Genomic DNA, 22,044 nt, shown 5'->3' with positions numbered 1-22,044 from the left:
GTAAGGATGAGGTAGCATTTGTTCTCTGAGACATGTGAATCCACAGAATTCTCTGTCCCGTGGAGATGATGAAGCCAAATGATTTACAATGTTCACAGCTGAGACAGACAGTCAATGGTTTTACAGAATGGACAGAAAAGTAGAGCTGAGGCCATGGCGAAGGTTCGAGGTGATAAGTGTACGGATCCTACTACCTCTGTACCAGTGTTCTCTAGTTTTCATGAAACACACTGAGCTTACAATTTTTTTAAACACAAGAAATACTGCAGATGCTTAAAATATTGAGCGATACACTGAAAATGCTCATAGAGCTCAGCGATCAGTCAGCATCTATGGAGGGAAATAAATCCCGATACAGAGTCTCAGCCCAAAATGTCGACTGTTTATTCCACTCCATAGATGTTGCTGGTAATGTTGTGTTTCCCCAACATTTCAAGTGTGCTGCAAAGTTATACTTCACATGTTGTGGGAGTATTTCTAAAGGTTTGGAAAGAAAACTCAGTTTGAAGGTGTAACTCTAGCTCCTAATCTCCAGCCTAATCCTCATACTTGATAATTGGCTATTTGGCCCTTGACTATAAAACCAAAGATAAATCACCAGCTTTGTTACCAAATTACTGAAATAAACATCAGCTTTTGGAACATCTCTTTGCCCGGTTTGTTGTTCACACAATTGACACCCCCCCACCCCACCCCAAACCTTTGTCCTGCCAATTTAACAGGTAGATTTTCCAAATTAACATGGTGGTTTTCATATTGGTTGACATAGTAACTAATCTACAGGGCCTCTGATGGAATTTAACTAGTTAACACCAAACTCCAGCAGCTCGAGAGTTAATTTTCTTCTAGAGGGACTCCTATCTATCCTGTCCGAACAGCAGTGTCAGAAAATTGTACAGTACCTACCTGGCCTTCAGGGTCATATTTGAAGGGTCAGTGTAGAAACAAAAGATGTTCTGAACCAACATACTACCTTAGTCGAAAGGTATCAAAGACTAATCTATATCTGTATTAATATTGATTTATCTTGTACAGTATGTGCTTGGGTTTAGTATGTTAAATTAATACTAATTGACAAATCAGAATATCAAACACTTTTATTTTGCAGGTTGGTGGTGCTTTGTACATATATTTACTGTATATGACAATCAAGTGAAATCACTCGCCGGTATAACGGATAACAAACTGAACCTCCCCCCACCCCACCCCACCACCCCTGTTCTCAGTACTCCCATCTCACACTGAGTTTACATACAGATACTTTTCTACAAGGCTGAGAATGCAATGGTGCCAGTGAAGAGTAAATGTGGTCGATCAGGGCTGCACCTATATCCTGTTTCAGTGATGAATCAGCTTTTGATCTGGGCTTTCTCAAGCTGGGAACCCTAAATGAACAATTAAGTACATTGAGCATCTCAGTCTGAAACATCAGCTGTCCCTTTCCTGCCACAAATGCTGCCTTCCTCTGATTCCATAACTTTGTGGTCTCTTCTGACTCCAGTGCAATGATGCCCCATTTTGGTGAGTCATAACCTCATCTGAAATTGGCCATGTGGCTGGCAGTGAACAGAGAAGTTATTAATGGGTGGCTGAATGAAAACTGAGAAGTGAGATGCTGCAAAGAACGGTAATATGTGGTGAGATACTGGGAAGCTGGGAGCTTGGAGGGATGTTGGCTGTTGTTAAAGGTGTCAATTCAGCTGTAGAGGCAACATGCTGAATATGGGCCAAGATTTTGAGCATTGCATGCTATGGGGTGAGAAATTTCTTAGCCTTTATCTGCCTTAATGACTTCTTCCCATCCAGAATGCACAGAGAATTTTTTACTGCTCCAAACTTGGTCTCCTGGACAACCTTTAACTCCTTTCAGTCCACTAAGGGAGCTTGATCAAGAAGCAATTAGTGATGGACATGTACTACCTTATCACAATGGTCACATCCTGATAGTGGATGTACAGATAGATAAATAAATAAATACTGAACAGGGCAACCCCCGTTTTGAAGTGGTTAGATATACAAAACTAATACAATGAGCAGATGATACTTAAAATATGAAATCAATGTAGGAACAGATTTTCAAGTCATTTTTTAAAAATGATTGTTGATCTCCTGTTTCAAGTCTATCTTCCTACTCTGTCCTCCTTAGTGTCCTATCAACTTTAGTGTTGAACATACTTCTGTCCTCTGGGCTAGGGAATTGTGCTATTGAAAGAGATCAATGTATCTGATTTGAACCTCAGTTGTGCCACTTTGATATTCCCTGTGAAGCTAATAAATCAAGTAACACTGAGAAATTGGGATCTTAAGGAATAACAGAAAATCAGTTTTTGCCAGAGTGGTTTATAATAAGGTGATTTAACCATGAAGGTTGAACAACTGAAGTCTAGACCCTGCTGGGTGCTTTCTGCTGTTATAACTACCGGATGGCATTCACACAGTCCATGTTTAATATTTCACTCCCCCACTGAAGTTCATCCTGGAAAACAAAAAAAAAAGTCTGCAATTGGAACAATGTTCTGTATTTGCAGAGAAAAATCTCATTTTTTAGCATTTTCCACAATAATGATACATTTTAAGTAGTTTCAAACTCATGCAGGTGTAGCATTCTGAACAGCTAAGGCTCCATAACACCCCATTCTGCTTTCTATCTATCAACTTTCAACCAATACTGCTATGTTACCCCAGTTTCACATGTTCCATTGTTATTCATCCTCTTCCTGTGCAAACAATGGCTTATCCTTGGAGGTGGTTCTGGATAGTGAACATCTCTCTGTGGCTCACCCAACTCAGACATTTTGAGCTTATTATACATTTCCCATAGAAATTCCTCAGCACAGAAAAACCTAATCCCCTTGAGACGAAAAATTATGGGTATGATCCTCCTGTTTTTCTAGTTAATGACAATCCATAATTCTCAAACAACATAAAGTCACTTACTGTATAGTAATCTACATGCTGTATTTAAAATTATACACATGTTTTGGCTACCGACACCTTTGCTGACTGTTCGTTGTAGTCATTTCCTTCTAACTCTTCTTCCAGCTCCTTCTCGTTATCATCTTTATTGCTGAATTCTTCCACAACTCTGAACACATTGCTTTCTCCAACAGTAATATTCGTTAGTTTAGATCTGACAATTTCGATGTCAGCTTGGAAGGTTTCCATACTATATACATCTGTGCTGTTTGAAATGCTGGACAAGCAGGATGTAGATGTTGCACCGATGACATTTCCTAATCAGAAAATTTATCAAGGTCAATGATTAGATACAGCTAAGATTAGATTCGATTAGGGTTAAAATGCACTAGCCAAATCAGGTGCCAAAAATAAACACAAGTCTTAAAGAAAAAAAATATTGGAAAGGGATTTAATTTTCTCTGGCAGTACGTGGCTTTGCTTTTATACATTGCTTGTTTTCCCACTTATATAAAATTGCACTAAAATGGTAATTTTACAGTGAATAATATGGTAAAATCTCTTATTGGGAAAATGCCAACAAAGCACCTGTAAAATCCTAATGTAGAGTCCAACATAAGTTAAACAAGGAAATCACCTTTGACAAATCTATCAGTATTTGATATTGTGACTACCACAGAATGGGGTTTATTTGGACTTTCAATAAATTAGATAAATAGAGACTATGGCACAGAATAATGGATTGAGGATAGACTAACAAATAGAAACAGTAGGAATGAAGAGCCAAGCTGTGACCAGTGGAACATAACAAGTATCAGTTACTGGATCACCATCTGTCAATCACTCAAAGGGAGCTAATATATCATGCTTTCATTTTTTTGAGAGTCACTGGAAAAGTAGAATTTAATACCTATCCCTAATTTCACTTGAACTTAATGGTTGACTGAACCATTTCAGGGGTTATTTAAGTGTCAACCTTTCACTTAGTGGGCCTAAGATCACACGTAGGCTGGGTAAGGATGGCAGATACCCTTCGCAAAGAATATTAGAACACCAGTGGGTTTTTACAACAATCCAATAGTTTTGTCATCTTTATGCAAGAAGCTGAATTTCGAGGTTGTATGTGGCATACATACTTTAATTATAAATTTACTTTGATTTAAACTTTTAATCGCTGTTTTTTAAAATAATTAAATATTGTCAATCTGAATTGAAATCCTATAGAATAACACTACTATCCCAGAACAATTAAAATGGATGCACATAAGATAAAGCTTCTCAGCACCTTCCCAAGTGCGATTAAGGAAGAGCAGCAGTGAAATGTTGCTTTAATGCAACTTTCCCAACCAAATTTATAAGACATTTAGACAGGTACATGGACAGGGAAGCTTTCCAGGGTTCCTAACCTCCCAACCAAGAACCACTAAGTTAATGGTAAGGCTCCACGGCATGATGAAAATTGAGAACCCCTGCTTTAGATGGGCCAAATGCAGGCAAATGAGACCAGTTCACCTGGGCCAGCATGGACAGATTGGTTCAATGGCCCTGATTCGACTCTGTATGACTCTATGAGCTGTGATAGTGGAATTTGAATTCTGGATTTTTAATAGAGTATCTGCAGGATAAAGTCCTTAAGGGAAAGGAAGTTTGAAGACAAAAAGAAATTACAAACTGACAGATACAGATTGAATGCAGTTGGAATATACTGTGGAGAAATATAAAGTCAACGGACTTCAGCCTCCCATTATGGCCTGTCTTTGTTGTTTACAGTATATGCCAGGTTAGACCATTAGCTAAATGAAATAGTTCTGACTATGGAGAGCTATCTAAACAATGGATCAGAAATGAAGGTTATTTGTTACAGTTGCAGAATGAAGAAATAACAAAGAAAACATACCACATTCTTGATTTATACTTGTGACAGGCTCCTCGGTGTTGGATAATGGTGCGGTTGTTATGATGGACATACTGTTGCCTGAGCCAAAAGTGCAGTTGTTCAGATTTGAGTTGCAAATGCATATCTTGCATATCACTGGCGACTGCACTGCTGGGGGAGAGAAAATTTTAAATGTTTGCTGACTGCCTTGTGTTTAACCATCACTTAACTCCCACTTTGAAGGCTGGAAGGACAACCCTGAGTAATATTAGGGACGAATGAGAAATGAGGTGTGAAAATGTCACTGATTAGTGGGATAATATAACAGAGTTCACACCATTTTTCTGAGGTGGTCGGCCACACTCATAGAAGATGATTGATGGAGACTTTCTCAGCAATCCTCCTTCAATATTTCTGCATGGTAAATCCTTTCTGAATAAGGACGAAAGTTTATTTTTACTTCCAACAATATCGGTCATCTGCCTGGACTCACTGTTCACTCCCACATCCCTAGGGTAACCCTACTTCATTATATTCCATATTAAGCTAAAAGCCTGCAATTCTGATTGATTTAGCATGCTGCCGACATTCCTAAGTTTAATCCTGATCTACGACCTAGGCCTGAAACGTTGACTGTTTATTCCCTTTCAAAGATGCTGCCTGACTTGCTGAGTTTCTCCAGCGTTTGGTGAGTGTTATGCAAGATTTTAAGCATCTGCAGAAACTCTTAATGCAGACCACTCTCTTTCAAAGCTCTGCCAGTTTGGACAGATGATCCAGTTCCATTTCTGCATTTTTCAGTTTCTATATTATAGTAGGAACATTCAGCATCCTCCTTGACTTCCTGCAGTCACCCCACTCCTGACACATTATACTTATTGAGAAACTGACTAGAGGGCCTGATTGCAACCATTATTTCAATCAGATATGTTCTTTCAAGTCATCCTAAATACAGAGGAGCTGTTTCTTCTATCCAAATGGTAGGGACATAACCTCAGGACAAAGATTCACTGAGATGTGGGTAGAATTTCTTTCCACAGAGGTTTTCTGCTCTTCCACAGAAGAGAATGAACATCCACTTGTTGGCTGAGGTTAAAGGATATTTGGGCATGTGGGAATATAAAGACCATGCAAGGAAATCAACAATGCTCAGGATTTAGAACACAGCACCAGAACAGGCCCTTCAACCATGATGTTTGAGCTGAAAATTATGACAAATTAAACTAAGCCTATCCGTCTGTGATTCCTTAAGGTTGTTATAGCCAGGGGTGGTAGTAAGGATATGCTCCCACGACCTATTAAATGCTCCCAAAGGCGTGAGTCTCAAATAGCCTCTGAGAATCAAGTCCAGCTCCTGGCCTACATGTGTGGCTTAGCTACTAAGCCCAGTGAAGACATTTCTACTTTCAGGATTAGGGGAGGAGGCAAAGGTTAGTTACTGGTGCCTTAAAACCAGTCACTTTGGGAAGGTGGGGTTCATCAGCCGTGGTTGGCAGCTCATCTCTAGGAGAAGGAAAACTCTGATCTCAAACCTCCAATTCCTTGCCACTATACCCACTCATGGGAAAGGTTTCAACAGTAAGCCATGAGGAAAAATCCAGAGCTGAAGAACCTAAGACAGTTTAATGCTGACTGGAAACTCCTGCAATGCCACTGGTGCCAAACTGTATCAGTCTTTGTCATTCCTTTGGATTCATCAGCCGCATGGAGAAGGGGTGCCTGCTACATGGGCAGCACATTGCTCTCCATATTCTACTGCCCTGGCTTGCATATTGGCATGTGCTTCACATAGACAACTGGGAAGCAACATCCATGGTCAGTCCCAACCAATGGAGGGCCTCCTATCTGCCTTGCCTTCACCTATATCCCTCTATTCCCTGCGTGTCCATGTGCCTGTGTAATTGACTCTTAAGTGTCACTATCGCCTCTGCTTCCACTACTACCCTTGGTAGACCGATCCATTCACACACCATTCCGTGTGTAAAGAACCTGCTCTGCACATTCCCTTCAAAATTTACCCGTCTCACCTTACAGCTATGCACTCTCATATTTGACATTTCTACCCTCGATCAAAGGCTTCCTTTCTGAAATCCTTGAGACAGTCTGGCATTAAATTCACCAGACAAATGCAAGTTATCTTTGATGTAATGTATATGAAATTCTTCAATCCAACAACCAGCTCCATTTACAAATACTGTATCTATTGTATATCGTAGAAGAACCCAGCTAATATTGGCATTGCTTTAATTCTAAGTAAAGGTGTTAAAGAAGAAAGAGTTTCGAATCAGTTAGTCATTGAATTCTGATGCCATTTGAGCACATGACTTAGTCTGGTGCTCCAGTGCAGTTCTAAGGGGCACCACTGGTTGAGATGTAAAGCCAAGGGCTTTGTTTCTCCTCAAAACACTATTCCCAGTGCCATTCTTGATAGATACCCTTTAACCAATATCTTAAATCAGCCTTACACTGCAGCATGTAAATTAATGGCCTCTCCATTTCAACAGTGACAATATTTTAAAACTACCTCAATGAATCTACATTGCTCTGGATTGGAAAAGGTTATGCAAATTGTTTCTTTCCACAATAGCAAATAACACTAGACCGCAGCAGTGTCAAAGCTTAGAAACGCTGTTCTGAATTCTAGTCCTGCCATCAGTTTCCTCTGGTGGCAGGACCAGACTCTCATATTTTTTTGGATTGAGGTAGGTTGAGGGTGAGTGAAGGTAGATTGCAGCATTGCTTAAACACCAATAAGCAGCTTTGACACTTCCTGTGGAATATATCGCCATGGGAGTAATCAGGAAAGTAGACATCAATGTAAAGTTGGCTCAAAAAGTAACTTGAAATGTTTGCAGAAAGCAAGCATGAGATATCAGCAAGCATAAGAAGCTACTTCTAGGAATCACTGATTTCTTTTTGATTTGAAGTCCAATGATTTTTGAGTATGCACAATGTTTTGCAATGCTTAAGTGATTAAGCAACAAAATTCCAAAGCATTTGAATTTTATCCAGTAGTTCAAATTCTCAAATTTATCCCCTATCTTTATGTGTAGTTTCATCAGTGATCTGCCTTTCTCTAATCCATTTCACTATGATCAGAAGCAAAGATTAAACCAGGCCCCAATTTCAATTTCATATCCTGGGCAAAATATAAAATACAGATCCAAGAAAATTGACAATTACTTTAAATTTATTAGTTCTGTATTAACATATTGAGCATAAAAGTGACCTAATGGAAAATTTTAATTTCTGTGAATAAAAATAAGGCTAAAATTCCGATGAAAATACACTGAAGCATTAAACGCATCATTTCATCAAAAACGTTTGTGTTTTTCCAGTATTTTAAATTATCATTTTATATTTGATTTTTCAACATCCCCTGAATGCAGATTGATGTAGTTAGTTATGAACAATTTAATCTCCAATTCTGAAAAATCTTGACATATTAATGTACTTACCATAAGAAGGTGGCTTCAGTAATGAACTCATTGGAATTTTGTTAGTAGAATTAACTGCTAGAACCAATTGAGAGAAGTTAGACAAACTCTGTATCAATGTTTCTCTATAATCATTAAAACATTCTTATTACATAAAATAACTGAATGCCATATCAAATTATTAAAATTAGGATTGATGTTTTCCATCATTGAAATTTTATAAGAAAAAGAACCTGTATTTATTTGCTGCCTTTAAGTCAGTAAAAATATCTCAGAGCACAATACAGGAGCACATTCCCAGAAAATCCCATATTTGTATTAAGTACATTTATGGATGATAATACTTGAAGAAACAAATAAACTAATTGGGAGAGTTTTCTGTATTAAGTATTTGTAGTGGATGATGCCTATATGGATTTTAGCAAGGTCTTTGACAAAGTCCCTTATGGTAGGCTAGTTTGCAGGGTTAGATTGTAAGGATCTAGGGGAGATGGTCGATTAAATTCATAATTCAGTGCTAGAAAGCAGAGAGCGATGGTGGAGGTTTGTTTCTCAGATGGGTGGTCTGTGTGTAGTGGTGTGCCACAAGAGTTAATACTGTGACTTTTGGTGTTTGTAATTTATGTAAAGAATTTGGATGAGAATGTATAATGTATGGTTACTAAATTTGTGGATAATACTAAAATAGGTGGTGTTGGAGATAGTGTAGAATGTTATGAAAAATTGCAGAGGGATCTTGAACAGGTAAATACATGGGCTGAGGACTGGCAAATTGCTTTCAATCCATATACACTGGTTTAAGTAATCAAACCAGTATGGGACTTGTACAGTGAATGATAGAGCCCCAGGGTTTGCTATGGAACAGAAGGTCATGAAAGGGCAAGTGCATTGTTCACTGGAAGTGGTATCATGGGTAGGTAAGGCAGTGAAGAAAGCATTTGGCACACTGGCCTTCATCATTCGAGGAGGGCAGTGAGTATATTGGAGTTGGGAAGTTATATTGCAGAATATAAAAGCAAGGAGATAATGCCGAGCATTTAGAAGACACTAGTCAGGCTGCACTGAGAGTACTGTCAACAGTTTTGGGTCCCATATCTCAGAAAGGATGTGTTGTCATGGAGAGAGTCCAGAGGAGATTCGCGAGGATGATTCCAGGAATGAGGGGGTTAACAGATGAGGAACATTTGGCAGCTTTGGGCCTGTACTCACTGGAAATTAGAAGAATGCGTGGGAGATCTCATTGAAACCTACCAAATGCTAATAGGACTAGGTAGGGTGGATGTGGAGAGGATGTTTCCTATGGTGGGGATATCCAGAACTAGAGGGCACAGCCTCAAAACTGAGGGATGACCTTTTAGAATTGAGGTAAGGAGGAATGTATTTTAGCTAGGGAGTAGTAAATCTGTGGAATGCTCTGCCACTGATATCACTGGAGGCCAAGCCCATGGGTATACTTAAGGTTGATTGTTTCTTGATCTGTCAGAGCATCAAAGGATATGACAAGAGGGTAGGTGTGTGGGGTTCAGTGAGATCCAGGATCAGCCATGACGGAATGACAGAGCAGACTCAATGGGCTGAATGGCCTAATTCTGCTCATATATTTTATGGTCTTATATATGATGTTGGTGAGGCTGTATTTAGAGTATTGTGTGCAATTCTGGTCATCCCATTATATGAAAGATGTTATTAAGCTAGAAAGATGCAGAAAAGGTTTATTAGGATATTGCCTGGAGTTTGGGGCTGAATTACAAGGAGAGGTTGTTTAGACTGGGAGTTTGTTCCTGGAATGGAGGAGACTGAGGGGCGACCTGATAGAAGTCATGAGGGACATAGGGTGAAAACATAATCTTTTCCACAGGAAGGAGATACTAAAGACAACAAAACAAAGGTTTAAGATCAGAAGTGAGTGATTTAATAGGGACATTTGGTATTAATTACTGAAAAGATTTATAATCCTAGATACTACAGTCTTGGATTCATTTCCAAGATAAATACCCAATTGCATTGGAGTTTTGGCTGCTTGCCAACTATATACCACACCTTTATAATTAATTCTGCAACTGACAGAAAGGTCTTAGCACCTAGCTCCCAAAGACTTCATTAAATGTATTGCTAACTCCATCATTTCAGCACTGCAGCTTAAAGTTTCTGATGGTGTTGATTCTAGATAATGTTAATCTTTTTCGTATAATAGCTAAATATGTGAAACATGTTTGTTTAATAGCTCATATTTGATGTTTGATTGACAATGACACCAACTGATTTTACAGAAACCATCGAGAATACTTCAAAAATGTATAAAGTTGTAGTGTTTTCATTGGCAAGTCAGTGCTGGCATTTTCCTCTGTAAGTAAGTGGCACAGTGGAGTAGTGGGTAGTGCTGATGCCTCACAGCTCCTGCAGTCCTGACTGCATGGACTTCGCACGTTCTCTCTGTAACTCTATATATTTCCTCTGGGTACTCTCACATCATAAAGATGCGTATTGGATAAACTGGCCATTGTAAGTTGCATCTAATGTGTCAGTGATTGTTAGAATCTGAGAGAAGGTGATGGAGATAATCGGGAGAATAGGTTACAGAGAAAATTAGGAGGGGAATAGGAGAATAGGATTGTTGTGTGAGGCGGCATATACTGTACAGGTTCACATATCCCTCTCCCCAGCTTCCAAATGCCCAACCCACATACGGCTTGTTCATATAAACAGGTATTTGGAAGATGAATAGGGTGTATTTGCCAGCTGCTGAGGGGGTGTAGGCATCTCCTGCCATGTGGCAACTTGGCTCATGGCACAGTTTCAACTTGCCACCTGTCTGGGTTGGAAGCTGTTCACTAGAACAGAGCCCTGTTGCCACCTGGGGAGGATATGTGTGTTGTAGGGAAAATATGGAAATATGTCTATTTTTATAAATTCCACAAGCTTTCTTATTAGTGAACTTTCAATTCAAAGCTTTTAAAAACAGCACTTCTTGTCTCCTTCATTTCATTTAGATCCTAATCGTTGAAGGTTATCAGTCTTTCATCAGGGCTACAGAGAGGAGTGGATTCAACCTAATACATCATGGTATATCCCTCCTCATCATCTACACTACATGAGGCATTGCCTCAAGCAGAAAACTTCTATCATCAAAGATCCCCACCATCTGGGCCATGCCCACTTTTTGCTGGTCCCATGGGCAGAAGGGCAGAAGCCTTAAGTAGAACAGCTACTTCCCTTCAACCATTTCATTCTCAAACTAACCCGCACAACACTTATCACCAGCTCACTGTAGCAACACTATAACCACTTTGACCGCTTTGCACTGCAACGGACTTGTTTTGTGTTCTTTCTTTTCTTCCAAGGATGCCTACCCTGAAGAAGTTTAAATCTTCCCAGTCTTGGCCCGAAACAGTGACTGTACTCTTTTTCCATAGATGCTGCTTGGCCTGCTGAGTTCCTCCAGCATTTTGTATGTATTGTGTATATATATTTTCCTATCCTGTTAGACTATGTCACGTATTTTGTCTCATAATGTCTGTTATCATTTTCACACTCTCCCATTCTTAGCATCGTGATTAAATTTCCTCATCGTCCTAAGTTCTTAAGTCAAGATCACATATCTATATAGAATAACATAGTGATGCAAAACAGATTTTACACAAGAGGCTGTACATGTGAGTATGCAGGGAATGCTGGGATCAGGAACTCGTGCTCACAGAAGAAATACTGTTTAAATTGGCATCATGCTTTGCTGTACTGTTCCATGTTCTATGCTCCATTAGGAGACATGGCCAAATTCTTTGGTCAATGGTGCAGCTTTTAAAGAAATTCTTAAATAATAAAAAAAAGGTATGGAGAGATTATATGAGGAAAAGAATTCCAGAGCAGGGACCTAGGGATCTGTGTCTTGGGGCAAATCATGAAGATAAAGAAGAAAAGGAAATAATATGAAGAATTAGGGAAAGTGTCTGAACTAAAAGTGCATCACTCAGAGGATCAAATCATAGTTCTGAAGTAACAGAGGAATAAAAGGACTGACATCAGTTGGAGAAGCTCTAAACAGAATTTTTACCTTGTTCTCTGACTAGTTGTTCACTGAGATGTGGGTCACACGTTTTAAGAACCTGGAGAAAGATGCCACAGGCTTTTGACCCTTTCCGGATGACAACAGAGAGCAGCTCGGATGCCTTGGAGAGCACCTCAGTCTTAGAAATAATGACATTAAGTTCATATTGGCTGAGAATCCGGGCACTGTAGAGGGAGTATGCAATCTGCTCCACCACCGCGGGGGGCATTGACATACTCATCGCATAGTAATGTTTGCGGAGATCTGTTAATTGCAAACACAACATGTAGTTATTAGTTTAAAATGATCTTTATAAGTGTTAATTAAAGCAGCAATATCCTCTTACTGTAACAAAGCAAATTTTATATGAAATGTCACAAAACGCATCACAGCAAGGGGGTAGGAACCAGAGCACCAGAACAGAGAGTGGAGTGGTTGTGGAGAATGATGTTGCTAAGCCTAGAGACAAAGTCGGGAATCAAAAGTTCGAGCCTGGTGGGACTAATGTTCTGAGCTGCATATATTTCATTGCAAGGGGTATTTTAAAGGTGGATGAGTTTAGGAATAGATCTGCATATGGAATTATGACACTGTAGCCATTATGACAGTGAGACTAGGTTGCAGGAGCCGCAGGACTGGCAGCTCAATGTTCCAGGGTTCTGTTGTATTAGTCGCTGTAGAGCAGGAGGGATTAAAGGGGAGGTTGGCATTATTAGTCAGGGAAAATGTCACGCAGTGTTCATTTAGGACAGAACAGAGAGCTCATCTAATGAGGCTTTATGGGTAGAACTGAGGAATAAGAAATTGCATAACATTCCATGTTAATGGAATTATACACCACCCAATACTCGTAGGAATTTAGAGAACCAAATTTGTAGAAGGATCGCAGACTTGCAAGGAGTATAAGGTTGTGATAGTCAATGATTTTAACTTTCCAAGCTGGCATAGAAAGAGGTTGTAAATATGTTCAGAAAGTTTCCTTAATCAATACATAGATGTTCCAACTAGAGAGAGTGTGATACTAGATCTCCTATTAGGGAATGAGACAGGGCAGGAGACAGAGGTTTGTGTAGGGAAACATTTTGCATCTACTGACCATAAAGCCATTAGAAATATAGAAAACCTACAGCACAATTCAGGCCCTTCAGCCCACAAAGCTGTGCCGAATATGTCCTTACCTTAGAAATTACCCAGGGTTACCCATAGCCCTCTATTTTTCTAATCTCCATGTACCTATCCAGGAGTCTCTTAAAAGACCCTATCGTATCCGCCTCCACCACCGTCGCCGGCGGCCCATTCCACACACTCACCACTCTCTGCATAAAAAAAACTTACCCCTGATGTCTCCTCTGTACCTACTTCCAAGCACCTTAAAATTGTGCCCTCTCGTGTTAGCTATTTCAGCCCTGGGAAAAGGCCTCTGACTATCCACACGATCAATGCCTCTCATCATCGTATACACCTCTATCAGGTCACCTCTCATCCTCCGTCACTCCTAGGAGAAAAGGCTGAGTTCACTCATCCTATTCTCATAAGGCTTGCTCCCCAATCCAGGTAACATCCTTGTAAATTTCCTCTGCACCCTTTCTATAGTTTCCATATGCTTCCTGTAGTGAGGTGACCAGAACTGAGCACAGTATTCCAAGTAGGATCTGATCAGGGTCCTATATAGCTGTAACATTACCTCTCGGCTGTTAAACTCAATTGCATGATTGATGAAGAGCAAGCACTGTATGCCTTCTTAACCACACAGTCAACCTGTGTAGCAGCTTTGAGTGTCCTATGGATGCAGACCCCAAGATACCTCTGATCCTCCACACTACCCAGAGTCTTAACATTAACGCTATATTCTGCCATCATATTTGACCTACCAAAATGAATCACCTTACATTTATCTGGGTTGAACTTCCTCTGCCACTTCTCAGCCCAGTTTTGTATCCTATCAATGACCCACTGTAAGCTCTGACAGCCCTCCACATTATCCACAACACCCCCAACCTTTGTGTCATCAGCAAATTTACTAACCCATCCCTCCACTTCCTCATCCAGGTCATTTATAAAAATCACAAAGAGAAGTTGTCCCAGAACTCTGTTTCTGTGCTGTAAAGTTCTATGGTTCTATTTGGAGGGATATGGTCCAGGTGCAGGTCAGTGGGACCAGGCAGAAAAATGGTTCGGCACAGCCAAGAAGGGCCAAAAGGCCTGTTTCTGTGCTGTAATGTTCTATGGTTCTAACAGATCCCTGAGGCACACCACTGGTCACCGACTTCCATGCAGAATATCTACAACCACTCTTTGCCTTCTTTGGATCCACAAAGCAAGGTCCCCTTGGATCACATGCCTCCTTATTTTCTCAATAAGCCTTGCATGGGGTACCTTATCAAATGCCTTACTGAAATCCATATACACTACATCTACTGCTCTACCTTTATCAATGTGTTTAGTCTCATCCTCAAAAAAATTCAATAAGCTCATAAAGCACAACCTGCCTTTGACAAAGCCATGCTAATTATTCCTAATCATATTATGCCTCTCCAAATGTTCATAAATCCTGCCTCTCAGGATCTTTTCCATCAACTTACCAACCACTGAACTCAATGGTCTATAATTTCCCAGGCTACCTCGACTCCCTTTCTTGAATAAGTGAACAACATCTGCAACCCTCCAATCTTCTGGAACTCCTCCTATCCCCAATGATGATGCAAGGATCATTGCCAGAGGCTCAGCAATCTCCTCCCTTGTCTCCCGCAGTAGCCTGGGGTACATCTTGTCCAGTCCCAGAAACCTACCCAACTTGATGCTTTCCAAAAACTCCAGCACATCCTCTTCCTTAATATCTATATGCTCAAACTTTTCAATCCACTGTAAATCATCCCTACAATTGACAATATCCTTTTCCATAGTGAATACTTACGCAAAGTATTCATTAATTATCTCTGCTATCTCCTCTGGTTCCTTATACACTTTTCCACTGTCACTCTTGATTGGTCCTATTCTCTCACGTCTTATCCTCTTGCTCTTCACATACTTGTGGAATGCCTTGGGTGTCTCTTTAATCCTGCTTGCCAAGGCCTCCTCATGGCCCCTTCTGGCTCTCCTAATTTCATTCTTAAGCTCCTTCCTGCTAGTCTTATAAACTTCTAGATCTCTATCATTACCTAGTTTTTTGAACCTTTTGTAAGCTTTTCTTGTCTTTTGGTCTAGGTTTACAACAGCCTTTGTACACCATGGTTCCTGTACTCTACCATCCTTTTCCTGTCTCATTGGAACATACCTATACAGAACGCAGCGCAAATATCCCCTTAGCATTTGCCACATTTCTTCCGTACATTTCCCTGAGAACATCTGTTCCCAATTTATGCTTCCAAGTTCCTGCCTGATAGTTTCATATTTCCATTACTCCAATTAAAGTCTTTCCTAACTTTTCTGTTCCTATCCCACTCCAATGCTACGGTAAAGCAGATAGAATTGTGATCACTAACACCAAAACGCTCTCCCACTGAGAGACCTGACACCTGACCAGGTTCAGTTCCCAATACCAGATCAAGTACAGCCTCTCCTCTTGTAGGCTTATCTACATATTGTGTCAAGAAGCCTTCCTGAACACACCTAACAAACTCCATCCCATCTAAACCCCTTGCTCTAGGGTGATGCCAATCAATGTTTGGGAAATTTAAATTTCCCACCACGCCAACTCTGTTATTATTACACCTTTCCACAATCTGTTTCCCTATCTGCTCCTCAATGTCCCTGCTACTATTGAGTGGTCTATAAAAATCACCCAGTAGAGTTATTGACCACTTCCTGTTCCTAACTTCCACCCACAGAGACTTGGTATCTCTGATCAACGGAGCCACATCCCCACCTCTTTTGCCTCCCTCCCTGTCCTTTCTGAAACATCTAAAGCCTGGCACTTGAAGTAACCATTCCTGTCCCTGAGCCATCCAAGTCTCTGTAATGGCGACATCATAGCTCCAAGTGCTCTAAGCTCATCCACTTTGTTCATGATGCTTCTTGCATTAAAACAGACACGTCTCAAACCATTGGTCTGAGCGTATCCCTTCTCTATCAGCTGCCTACCTCCCTCTTGCACTATCTCCAATCTTTCTCTATTTGTGAGCCAAACCGCCTCTTCCTCCATCTCTTCAGTTTGGCTTCCACTCCCTAGCAATCCTAGTTTAAATTCTCCCCAATAGCTTTAGGAAACCTCCCTGCCAGGATATTGGTCCCCCTCGGATTCAAGAGCAACATATCCTTTCTATACAGGTCATGCCTGCCCCAAAAGAGGTCCCAATGATCGAGAAATCTGAATCCCTGCTGCCTGCTCCAATCCCTCAGCCACGCATTTATCCTCCACCTCACTCTTTTCCTATACTCACTGTCGTATGGCAAAATTACATTAGTTTCAATGTAATTATGAAAAGGATATAGATCTAGTCCTCAAATTAAGATTCTAATTTGGAGAAAGTCAAATTGTTTGCTGGCAAAGGTGTTCTTGGTAAGGTGAATTTTTGAGAGTACAGAGTTTGTATATTCCTAACAGGGAACCTTGGTTTTCAAGAAATATTGAGGCTCTGGTGAAGAAAGAAAAGGAAGTGCATAGCAGGGTTAGGTAGGCAGGTACTTGAGGAGAAGAAGAAATGCAAAGGAACACAAGTAGGAAATCAGGAGGAGGAAAAGAAGGCATGAAGTTGCTCTAGCAGACAAGGTGAAGGAGAATCCCAAGGGCTTTTATGGATATAAGAAGACCAAAAGGATAACAAGGGACAAAATTGGTTCTCTGGAAGATCTGATTGCTCATCTATGTAGGGAGATCTTAGTTGGATGTTTTGCATCTGTATTTACTTTGGAGATGGACAGAGTCTATTGATGTGAGACATTGCAATAGCGAAGTCTTGGAGCCTATACAGATTACAGAGGAGGAGGTGTTTGCTGTCTTGAGGCAAATTTGTGTGGATAAGCCCCCAGGCTCTGACAGTGTGTTTCCTCGGACCATGTGGGAAGCTAGTGCAGAAATTGCAGGGGCCTTAGCAGAGATAGTTAAAACACCCTTAGCCACAGTTCAGGTGCTGGAGAATTGGAGGATAGCTAATGTTGTTCTATTGTTTAAAAAAGGCTCTAAGAATAAACCAGGAAATTATAGACATGTGAGCCTGACATCAGTAGTGAGAAAATTTTGGGAAGGTATTCTAAGGAGCTGGATATATAAGTATTTGCATAGGCAGGGATTGATTAAGGATAGTCAACATGGCTTTTTGCGAGGTAAGTCATGTCTGACCAATCTAATTGAGCTTTTCAAGGAAGTTAGCAGGAAAGTTAATAGAGATAAGGTAGTGGCTGTTGCCCACATAGACTTTAGCAAGGGCTTTAACAAGATCCTGCATGGGAGGTTGGTCAAGAAGATTCAGTTACTTGGCATTCAAGATAAGGTAGTAAACTGAATTAAGTGTTGGTTTCACGAGAGAAGCCAGAGTGGTAACAGATGGTTGCCGCTCTGACTGGAGGAACGTGACTAGTGGTGTGCCTTAGGGATTGGTGCTGCATCTGTTGGTTGTTTGTCACCAATATTAATTATCTGAATGATTAATAACCCTAACCCTAATGAGGTAAATTGGATCAGAAAATTTGCGAATGGCACCAAGATTGGGGGTGTAGTTAACAGCAAGGCAGACTATCAAGGCTTGCAACAGGATCTGGACTAGCTGGAAAAATGAGCTGAAAAATGGCAGATGGAATTTAATATAGATCTGGGAATACAGGTCCATAATTCCTTGAAAGTGGCATCATACTTAGATCGGGTTGTAAAGAAAGCTGTTGACACATTGTATTGAATACAGGTATTGGGATGATATGCTGAAAACGTTGGAAGAGTGAGGCATAATTTGGGGCATTTGGGGTATTGTGTCTAACTTTGGTTATCTACAGCAAAGATGTAAATAAGATCGAAAAAACGCAGAGAAAATTTACATGGATATGATCAGGACTTGAGGACCTAAGATATGGGGAAAGGTTGTGTAAGGTAGGGCTTTATTCCCTACAATGTCAAGGATTGAAGGGAGATTTTTTAAGGGTATACAAAACTATGAGGGGTGTAGCTAGGGTAAATGCCAGCAGGCTTTCTCTCACTAAGGTTGTGTGAGACTACAACAAGAGGTATTGGGTTAAGATTGAAAATGAAATGTTTAAGGGGAACAACATAAGAGGGAACTTCTTCGCTCAGAGGGTGGTGGAGTGTGGAATGAGCTGCCAGCGCAATTGGTGATTGTGGGAGCAATTACAACATTAAAGACAAATGTCGATAGATATTGTATATTGATGGGAGGAGTATGGAAGGTTATGGTCTGAGTGCAGTTTGATGGGACTAGGCAGGTTAATGGTTCAGTATGGAATAGATAGCTACGACTCTATAACTCTAAGAAGTAAAACTAAAAGGACACTGAATCAAATAATGAGATATTAGTGATCAAAGCAGAGTTTGAAGAATTAAGAGGATAGGACAAAGAGGGTTTTACGGAATGAACCTTAGAGCCTCAGCAGCTGAAGGGAACAACATATAAAGTGCTGGAGGAACTCAGTAGGTTAGTTTGCATCTAAGGAGAGAAATGGTCTTCGACAGCTGACACTGGCGAGGCAATAATAATTGTGGATGTCTAGAAAGCCATCGTGAAATGAATCATAGTGTTAATGGAGGACATTTGGCCCATTTCTTCCATGACAACCAAAACTGGTCTATAGCTGACCACTATTTGTAATTTTAAAGGCCTCTTCTTTCAACCAAATCCCATTCTTAATTTCTTTAATTAATCAGTACTCCAGGATTACTTTGTGAAATCATTAGCAGCTCTATCCATGCACTGATGCAGAAATAGGAATATACAGTCAAAGCTGACCTCCACTGCTGAAAACTTTGCTGGTTCAATGATTCTATAAAAATCAATTCTTACACATTGTTCTCACAACTACTTAAAATTAAACACATACAAAAGAGGTTAAATGAAAATTAATATTGTAATTGTGCCCACTTCTCCAAATTCCTCTGACAGTTTGTTCTGCATAACCATAACTCTTCATCTGAAGAAGCTTTCCTTCGGTTCTGTTCTAAATTTTTTCCGTTTCACATTAACTATAGATTTAAACTCCCCTACCCTGGGAAAAGTATTGTGACCAGTATCCCTATTCATGCTCCTCATGAATTTAAGCAGCTACGTAATGTTACCCCTCAGCCTCCTATGCTCCAGGGAAGTTTTTATCTCAGAAAGTCCTTATTTTATTTTTATGAATTATCTTCTTACAAGTTGGTTGAGAGCCTTAATTAGTGTAATAACTTGAAGCCAAAAGCAAAGATCCCTCTTTCTACATCTAACAAGTAACAATAGAATGTGAATTCTTACCAAACTCCATTGTCCTGCTTGATAACATTTCATTGCTGGACATCTGAGGCTTTAGCTGTCCAGCTTTGTAAGCCTTCGGTGTACCACTCAGATTCATTTTTCCAAGTTGTGTTACTGTGAAAGTGCTCTGTTGCTTCCTCCCTTAAATCACATGCAGTGTGGAAGGTTCAGCCCCTGTCCAGCACGCTTTGTTGTTTATTTCTCCCACATATGTCGCAAGGGAATCTCCAAGTTCCGCAGCGCGTTAAACAGCACCATCTGCAAAGGAAGAGGACTTTCCTTCCTCTACACTCATGCGTGGCCGACTGCTTTGGCACACTTCAGTAAAAGATGTTCACTCTCATTCACTTGGAGTGGGGTTCATTTGGTTTTGCTTTAAAAGAAACATCACTTACATTTACATTTGTAGCTCTGATAAAACAATTTGGCAGTGATATTTTTGTTTAGTATTTTGACCACAAATCTTACTCAGAAGGTTTAAAGGAACAGTCAGCTTTTTGGGCTTTGGGCAGCCTGGGAAAGTTGCACCAATCCATCATTCCAAGATGTTTCAACCCATGAAATTATCTTAAAGTCTTAAAGTGCCTATGGTATCATTGTAGCAAATATCAACAGTGCAAAATCTCACAAGAGCAAAACTGAAGGTGCGACATAAAAGGAGTTCAGATTCAGATTAATTTATTTATCATGTGAAAATTGGAATTTGCAGTGAAATGTGTAATTTGTGTTAACAATCAACACAGCAGCAGCCAGTCAGCAGTCAGGATTGATTGGCAAGAACTTTGTTGGAGTGGACTGTGTTAGAATGGTTATTTGAGGCTTTAGCTCTTTGATGCTTCAGTGAGAAAATTTGGATCAGCTAATTTGTGGATAACACCAAGATTCTGTGTGTAGTGGACAGCGAGGAAGACTATCAGAGCTTGCAATGGGATCTAAACCAGTTGGAAAAATGTTTCAGAAGGTGTTGCACTTCAGTAGGATAAACCAGGATGGTTAATTTACAGTGAACGGTAGGGTCCTAAGTAGTGCAGCGGAACAAAGGGATCTGGGAATGCAGATCCATATTTCATTGAAAGTGGTGTCATAGGTAGATAGGGCCATGAAGAAAGGTCTTCATAAATCAACATATTGAGTACAGAAGATGGAATGACATGTTGAAGTTGTATATCATGTTGGTGAAGCCTAATTTGGAGTATTGTGTGCCAATTTGGTCACCTACCTACAAGAAAGATGTAAATAAAGTTGAAAGAGTGTACAGAGAAAATTTACAAGGATGTTGCCAGGTCTGAAGGACTTGACTTATCAGGAAAGACCAAACTGGTTAGGACTTTGTTCCTTGGAATGTAGAAGACTGAGGGGAGATTTGACAGAGGTACACAAAATTATGAGGACATAGATAGGGTAAATGCAAGCAGGCTTTTTCCACTGAGGTTGGGTGGGACTACAACTAGAAATCATGGGTTCGGGGTGAAAGGTGAAAGGTTTAAGTGGAACATGAGGGTAAACTTCTTTACTCAGAGGGTCGTGAGAGTGCGGAACGAGTTGCCAGCGTAAGTGGGGCATACAAGCTCAGTTTCAATGTTTAAGAGAAGTTTGGATTGGTACGTAGATGGCTGGGGTATGGAGGGCTACGGTCTAGGCGCAGGTTGATGAGAGTAGGCAGTTTAAATGGTTCGGCATGGCCTGGATGCACCAAATAGCCTGTTTCTGTGCTGTACTTTCCTATAACTCTATGACAACCTAAGGATGTGCTGGAGGCACCCTGTACGTGTCCCCACACATTCTGGTTCCAACAGAGCATGTCCATAATGTTCATCAGGAGCTATAACAAAATGAATCAAACATTCTCTTTCATAACAGAAGGCAGTGATTTGTGATGAATTGTTGTTTTACCCACCTGCAGGGTTGAAGTCCTTCAGCGGTCAGCACTAAGATAATTTCTTAATAGAAATTAAGGTTTTCAATTTGAAATTTTTTCAAATTTATAGATGAATTAAAAACTTGAGGCCCTGGTGAATTGTGGTGAGGACAGTAAAAGAGTTGAAGGGAACATTGGCACTTTAATGAAATGTGTGGATGAAATTTGAGGCTGAGAAATCTTATACTTCGGAAGGAAGAATTGGAAGGACACTGAGGAGTGCAGTAAAACAGAGGGATCTGGGAATACAGATACAAAATTCCCTAAAAGTGCCCTCACAGGTAGATAGGGTAGTAAAGAGAGCTTTTGGTACATTGACCTTTATAAATCAAAGTATTGAGACTAAGAGTTGAAGTGTAATGGTGAGGTTGTATAAGACATTGGTGAGGCCGAATTTGGAGTATTGTGTGCAGTTTTGGTCATCGAATTACAGGAAAGATATTAATAAGGTTGAAAGAGCG

General features: G+C 40.3%; 1 protein-coding gene across 4 annotated transcripts; it reads right to left on the bottom strand.

Annotated features, from left to right (window-relative positions):
* Positions 1–1,093: 1,093 nt before the first annotated feature.
* si:dkey-29h14.10 (uncharacterized) lies at positions 1,094–20,204 on the bottom strand. 4 transcript variants are annotated; one of them, XM_059976476.1, is made up of 6 exons: positions 19,666–20,204; positions 12,281–12,538; positions 8,251–8,307; positions 4,814–4,963; positions 2,938–3,233; positions 1,094–2,476 (listed from the first exon to the last, which is right to left on the bottom strand). In XM_059976476.1, the coding sequence occupies exons 1-5, from the start codon at positions 19,760–19,762 to the stop codon at positions 2,968–2,970; spliced, it is 828 nt and encodes a 275-aa protein (XP_059832459.1). In that variant the 5' UTR covers positions 19,763–20,204; the 3' UTR covers positions 1,094–2,476; positions 2,938–2,967. The 4 variants fall into 4 exon arrangements, with proteins under 4 accessions (XP_059832459.1, XP_059832469.1, XP_059832465.1 ...); XM_059976486.1 differs by having other exon boundaries at positions 4,814–4,960; XM_059976482.1 differs by having other exon boundaries at positions 8,251–8,304.
* Between the last annotated feature and the right edge of the window lie 1,840 nt (positions 20,205–22,044).

The sequence above is a fragment of the Hypanus sabinus genome, chromosome 1, assembly GCF_030144855.1.
Source record: "Hypanus sabinus isolate sHypSab1 chromosome 1, sHypSab1.hap1, whole genome shotgun sequence".
Lineage (NCBI taxonomy): Eukaryota > Metazoa > Chordata > Chondrichthyes > Myliobatiformes > Dasyatidae > Hypanus > Hypanus sabinus.
The sequence above is the reverse complement of the archived record's forward strand: the minus strand, read 5'-3'. Positions and strand labels throughout refer to the sequence as shown.